Source organism: Oratosquilla oratoria, chromosome 18, assembly GCF_046742065.1.
Source record: "Oratosquilla oratoria isolate Oo_2021 chromosome 18, ASM4674206v1, whole genome shotgun sequence".
NCBI classification, from domain to species: Eukaryota; Metazoa; Arthropoda; class Malacostraca; order Stomatopoda; family Squillidae; genus Oratosquilla; species Oratosquilla oratoria.
In genome coordinates, this window is record NC_134794.1 from 32417021 (window position 1) to 32424520 (window position 7500).

The 7500-nt window shown below is 40.5% G+C and overlaps 1 protein-coding gene across 1 annotated transcript in view; it reads right to left on the minus strand.

The window, feature by feature from the left end:
- Positions 1-7500, minus strand: part of LOC143035151 (transient-receptor-potential-like protein) — a 271230-nt gene that overhangs the window by 18909 nt on the left and 244821 nt on the right. The window contains exons 12-13 of the mRNA XM_076201780.1: positions 4434-4629; positions 1827-2048 (exon numbers count right to left, since the gene is read on the minus strand). Of these exons, the coding sequence (XP_076057895.1) occupies positions 1827-2048; positions 4434-4629 (418 nt within the window). The remainder of the gene's footprint in view (positions 1-1826; positions 2049-4433; positions 4630-7500) is intronic.

The following is a 7500-nucleotide window of genomic DNA, read 5'->3' on the forward strand; positions in this document are numbered from 1 at the left end:
TCCGAAGGAAAAAACTCTCCGAAGCAAAAGGATTGAAAAAGTAGAAAACAGGAGCATAGATAAAGTATTTTAGAAAAATAGAAAGAATCGAGCATCAACTATTGTGGTATAAAAAAGGTGTGAAATTCTAATAGAATAAATAGATAAATAAATAGATTAATAAATAAATGAAAACTGTTAATAAAACAATAAGTAGATAGATAAATAGATAACTAAATAAATTAGGAAATGGATAATTAAATAGATAAATAGACAGATAAGTAGATGAATAGTTAATTAGATAAACAGATAATAGATAAAATTATGAATAATATATAAATGAATAAATAGATAAATAAATAGGTAAATAAACAGATAGATAGATAAATGAATTAATAAAATTAATAGATAAATAGATAAATAAATATATAAAGAAGTAAATGAATATATGAATAAATGAATAAAGAAACAGCTAAATATGTAAATAGATAGGTAAATGAATAGGTACATAAAGAATATATAGACAAATGAATAAATGAATAAATAGATAAATAAAATAGAATAAATGAATAAACGAAAGAATGAACGAGTGAATCATTAAAGTCGATATCAAAGACTTGTCTCTAATTCATAAAACGTCATAAAACGAAACCCCCCTACAATTAAGGGTGAAAAGGTTCTTAGACATTATTTTAAGACTTTTCGCTAGCTTTCATGTGACGATTTAAATTAGATCTGAAGATACTCTCCGTCCATTAAATGGATAAACAATGAGGTTCACTTCACACGTATCGACTTTTCACCGTGCGCCGTCCACGACACGACGTTGAGCTCTCAAATAACCATGAGTTTCTATGGACCCTCTTACGCGTGGTCGTGGTTGTGACGTGTGAAAGCGTCCATAGACGTCCATAGTTTTTTGAGAGCAGGACGTCGTGTCGTGGACGGAGCACGGCGAAATGTCGATACGTGTGAAACGAGCCTTAGGTGAGATCAAGATGAGAAGATAGATTCAAAAAACAAGTTGATGAATGTGGAGGAAAGAAGGGAGAGAGGGGTCATGTAATCACATACATCTATATACACGAGTGCATATGCTCACACGCACACGCACACACGCACATACACACAGAGACACACCCACACCCACACCCACACACTCACACTTACACTCACAATCACACGCACATTCACACACACACAGATAATGTGTGGTGAATATACTTAGTTACTGAGTTAAAGGAGAGAGAGAGAGAGAGAGAGAGAGAGAGAGAGAGAGAGAGAGAGAGAGAGAGAGAGAGAGAGAGAGAGAGAGAGAGAGAGAGAGAGAATGGATGGATGGACTGTGCATTATTTTAAACAGAAAAAAGGTCTTTGATAAAGTATGACAGACTGGAGACCCACAGCCTTACAATTTTCGGCAAAAGTCTAGGAGGCCTTCCATTGATTTATATGAGAAGAAACGTTGTGGGTTTGTTAATATGTCACTAGGTAGTAGAAACTATTTATAAAAAAAAAAAAAAAAAAAAAAAAAAAAAAATAATAATAATAATAATAATAATAATAATAATAAAACAGTCCTACGGGATAGGCGGACTTTTCCTTATGCTAACGAAAGAAAAAAAAAAAAAGTCACCGAGTGTCAGCCCCTCGGCGCAACACCTCCAGGCAGAGGTGACGGAGTTGATGGAATATAAAGGAAGGAGAGTGACGGGGACACGTTCCTCTCCGTCGCTCATCCTCCAAGTACCCCCAACAAGCAGGCACCCATCGCTGGTTCTGGGTACTTCACAAAATACTAAAATCGCCTCGACTTAGACACACTTATCATCATGATGCAGACTTACAGACAGGACTCCCTTCTCCATGGCAAAGCTTCTTCTTTTCTTGATCTTTTTTCTCCTCGACGTGAATATGGAGACCAGTATCCGCTTAATTGCTCTCAGGAAGTACATCACAGCTTTGGGGCTAATGATGAGGTTGAAGGGCGCCGGCAGCGTCGATCCCGGGTCGAAGTAGCTCATCCACAGCTGAGATCGCGCGAACTTCCATTCTTGGTCAGCGTGATCCTGAGGAAGGTGTATTGGCATGGATGGCGGTGTACGTACGTGTGTGTGTGTGTACGCACGTGTGTGTGTCGTGTGTGTACGTGTGTGTGTGCATAGAGAAAGAGAGAGAAAGAGAGAGAGAGAGAGAGAGAGAGAGAGAGAGAGAGAGAGAGAGAGAGAGAGAGAGAGAGAGAGAGAGAGAGAGAGAGAGAGAGAGAGAGAGAGAGAGATAGAGAGAGAGAGAGAGAGAGAGAGAGAGAGAGAGAGAGAGAGAGAGAGAGAGAGAGAGAGAGAGAGAGAGAGAGAGAGAGAGAGAGAGAGAGAGAGAGAGAGAGAGAGAGAGAGAGAGAGAGAGAGAGAGAGAGAGAGAGAGAGAGAGAGAGAGAGAGAGAGAGAGAGAGAGAGAGAGAGAGAGAGAGAGAGAGAGAGAGAGAGAGAGAGAGAGAGAGAGAGAGAGAGAGAGAGAGAGAGAGAGAGAGAGAGAGAGAAGAAGACATTAACACAACATGTGAGATATGAGAGATGCAAGAGTTAAACACGATGCAAAATTAAACACGAAAGAAACGAAACATACAAAGAAAAAGACAGAAGAGGAGAAAGAGAGAGAAAAAGAAGAAATGTTGAAGAAAGAGGAGAAAAGTGGAGAGAGGAAAAGACGCCAAAGAAGATGAGAAAGGTGAGGAAGAGGAGGAGGAGGAGGAGGAGTAGGAGGAAGAGGAGAAGGAGGAGGAGGAGGAGGGAGCAGTGGTGTATGATTTCATGTAAAAGAAGAAATGTTTGTGTGATCAAGTGTATGTTCACATATGGAAGAGAAGATGAAGTGAAGAAAGGATGTGGGGAGAGAGAGAGGAGAACATAAGGAAAATTAGCACATTTTCTCAAATACGATGGATCTATGCTCTTTCACTATTGTCCACTTTTATGCATTTTCTTTCTTTTTTTACTTTTATGATAGAATAAGGTCAAAGTATTTAAAGGCCATGACTCCAACAGGCAAAAGAATTGAGCAACAAATGAAAGTAAAGAAAAGGTATTTTGTTCTCGTTTATTTCAATTTATGGGGGAGGGAGGGAAAATGGAGTATTCAAAAAAAAAATAAAAAAAGAAAAGAATCAGTTTACGGTAACAATGCAGATTACAATATATTTAAATGGATGTTTATGCCGACTTGAAAGAAGAAAACACAGAATTAAAAAAAAAAAAACGAAAAAAAAACGAGTAAGTTCATTACCATGATAGACTTCCTTGAAGAAAATATTACTCCGAACACGGAGAAATACGGACAGACAAAAACATTACGAAACTACTGAGAAGTGTGCCTATGTCAGTCACTAAGAGATCTTCTACTCCAAGGACACTGTGGTATAGCCTAAGCTCGACTACAGAAAGCTTTAGTGTGATGTAGCAATGGAATTATATTTGGTTTATGCTAGAGTTTATTAGCGCATGTAACCTTACGTCGAGTAATAGTAACGATTTAGTGTTGGGCTTTCTAATACATCACTAAGTAACGACTTTTAGTTGATAAAGACAATGACGGGACAAGAGTGAGTGTAGCTAAGCCCGAGAAGGAGAAGGAGGAAGAGGAGGAGGAAGAAGAGCAGGAAGAGGAAGAGGAAGAGGAGGAGGAAAAAGAAGAGGGAAAGGAGGAGGAGGAGGAAAAGGAAGAGGAAGAGGGAGAGAGAGAGGGAGAAGACAAGGAAAATAAAAAACAAGAGGGAGAAGGAGAGGAAGAGGAAGAGGAGGAGGAAAAGGGAAAGGAAGAGGAGGAGGACAAGGAAGAGGAGGAGCAAAAGGAAGAGGAAGAGGGAAAGGAAGAGGGAGAGAGGGAGAAGAAATGGAAAATAAAAAACAAGAGGGATAAGGAGAGGAAGAGAAGGAACAAAAAAAAGAGGAAAGGGAGAAAGACGAGAAGAGGAAGGGGGAGGAAGACAAAGAAGAAGAAGTGGGGGAGAAGAAAGAGGAGGAAGAGAAGGAAACGTGAAATACAGGTGCAAGACACTAACATCAAAATAAGTAACGTGAGAAGTGAAGAGAGGTCAGGAAAAAAGAGATACATGAGGAGGAGGAGGAAGGGGAGGAGGAGGAGGAGGAAGAGGAGGAGGAAGAAGAGGAGGAGGAGGAAGAGGAGGAGGAGGAGGAGGACGAGGAAGAGGAGGAGGAGGAGGAAGAGGAGTAGGAGAAGGAAAAGGAGGAGGATGAGAAAGAGGAGGAGGAGGAGGAAGAGGAGGAGGAAGAGGAACAAGAGGACGAGGAGGAGGAGGAGGAGGAGGACAAAGAGGAGGAGGAGGAGGAGGAAGAGGATATCTAGGTCAGAAGCGGGACGACTCAAGCGGGTGCTTATATTTTTTTGTTTTTGTTTTTTTAAACTAACAAGCCAAGTGCTTCAGCTCTGCATGCATATACCTCAATCTGCTGGAAACTGTTGGACATCATGGCTATGAGCATGTTAATGAGCACTATGATGGACATGACGTGGTAGGCCATGAAGAGACCTTGGCCAACTCTTTCTATGAAGACATGCTCCTCCACCAAATCTGTGCTCTTGGGCGAGCTGATCCCGAATAACGACCAAAAGAGGGTCGTAAAGGTCACGTCCAGCCTAAAAGAGACGGAATGCCGTCAGCCCAGCTAATGTCATTTATATCCGATGCTGGTGGAGGTTTGAATTGTTAGGAAAAAAAAACAGAGGCAGAGAGAGAGAGAGAGAAAACGTAAAAAATTATGCTATTTTGCGCGCCTAGGAGTCATGCTGCTGCGTAGATATAAAAAAGTGAAAAAAAAACTGGCATAGTGCGAATTGGGATCTGTGGAAAACAAGTATCATATATATATATATATATATATATATATATATATATATATATATATATATATATATATATATATATATGCAGAGAAGAGGAAAACACACGAAGTCCGAGCGCTTTCGTGATATATTCACATTATCAAGGAGTACAGAAAAGTGAGTACTCCTTGATAATGGGAATATATCACAAAAGTGCTCGGACTCCGTGTGTTTTTCCTCTACTTAGCGGACTCTGCATATTTGTGATTCACGTGTGATTTGTGAAATTTGTATATATATATATATATATATATATATACATATGATATATATATATATATATATGTATATATATATATGATATATATACATATCTATATATATATATATATATATATATATATATATATATATATATATATATGTAACGAAAATCACATGATCACAAGGATACATGATTCTAGATATGCAGAAAACCACAAAAGAAAAGTAATAGATTATAGACCAAGCGCTTTTGTCTATTCAGACATCTTCAATGCACTTTGATCATACCTAGATCGTACCTTGAAGATGTCTGAATAGATGAAAGCGCTCGGTCTACAATCTATTATTTTCCTTTGTGGTTTTCTACACACACACACACACACACATAAATATATATATATATATATATATATATATATATATATGTTTATACACACACACACATACACACACACGCACATATATATATATGTATATATATATATATATATATGTATATATATATGTATGTATATATGTGTATATATATATATGTATATATATGTACATATGTTTATGTATATATATGTTTATACATATACATATGTATATATATGTATGTATATATGTATATATACATATATATATATATGTATATATATATATATATATGTATGTATATTGCTTTGTTACCACATCAGACCCCACTCGCCCGGCCCTCAAGTCCTCCTCCAGCCACACTCTGCCTCAGCCTGGACCAGTTCAGACCAAATGTGTGACAGTCGACTTCATGCGTGAGACCAGAAGACCGAGGAGAGTCAGGGGAGGGGATGGAGGAGGAGGAGGAGAGGGGAGGGGGAGTGCTGTGAGTGGTAGAGAGAGGGTTAGAGAGAGGGAGAGAGAGCGTGAGGTTAAGGCAAAACGAATAAATAAATCAAGGGTGGCAGGAGTAAAAGATTTTTTTTTTGGGGGGGGAGGATGGGAGATGTGACAAGAGGTCCCAGCGATGATGGAAGGGGTCATGCTGGGAAGCTGATCTTAGTCGTCTGTACCTCGACAATCTGGAAAGAACGACTCATCATTGCAATGAGCATGTTGACCATCACTGTGATGGCCATGATGAGATAGGCGCCCAGGAGGGAGTGTCCCACTATCGCTGTAAAGACTTGATCACTCCGCTGGGCCAGCTCCCGTAGAGGGATCACACCGAAGAGTGACCACAGCAGCGTCGTGTAGGACTTATCTATCCTGTACGAAGGGGGGAAGAACTCACAGTTATTACGACTTTACGTCGCGGGGGGTCGTGTTGATGATGAGGGTGATTTCTACCAGTAACAGGACTTTCTTATTACTTTTTTTTTCTCTCTATGGGCCAGGGTTCTCAACAAGCTTGACGTATCGCTACTGTGATCATAATCAAGCTTTCTCTGCTATATATTCACACCCGTACCCACACACACACACACACAATAAAGAATAAATAAAAGGTGTGAGAGGCAAGATATAATTAATCAACTCTACTGCTACCGGTCAAACTATCCTCATGAGCCCACACTATATAATAACCATAACATACTTTAGCTACGTTGAACATATCCAGAAATACAAAAAATAGAGAAAATCTACAGAAGACCCACAAGCTCCAACGCTCTTAGGATCACCTGGATTCAATGCAGTGACGGGTGCGTCACAGCACTGAAGGTGTTTATGCAGCGCTGTCACAGAATAGTGCCCATTCGGTCGTGCAAGAGTGTCACTGTGCACGAAAGACGGCTTGCATGACGTACCCCATGCATGAGAAACTCCTCGCATAAGGAACTCCGTGCATGAGAAACTCAGTGCATGACGAACCACGTGGGAGAGTCTTCTAGCATTAGGGACTCCGTGCATTAGTGACTCCTTACATGAGATACTCCGTGCATAACAGACCCTGTGCATGAGACACTCCTTGCGCAGAGATTCTGCATGACGGGCCCCTTGCATGAGGAACTCCTTGCATGAGATATTCTATGCATGGCGGACCTCAAGAACGAGTCTATTTGTTTAAGTGACTCCATGCATGACGGACCCAGTGCATGAGAGCATCCATGCATAAGGAACTCCGTGCATGAGAGACCCCATGCATGAGATACTCCTCGCATAAGGGACTTCGTGCATGACGGACTCCTTGAATAAGGAACTCTGTGCATGATAATTTCACCCCGTGAATGATTCTCCTTGCTTTAAAAGGCCTCGTGCATGATAGACTCAGTGCATGACAGACCCCGCGAATGAGAGACTCCTTACGTAAGGAACCCCGTGCATGATAGACTCATTGCAAGAGATCCCATGCATGGGAGACCTTGCGTGCGAGAATCCGTGCATGGTGGACTTTGCATGGCACTACCCCTTTGAGCGCCCTCCCAAGCCTCGCCATGCGAAAAGGTAGCATGCCAGCTCACT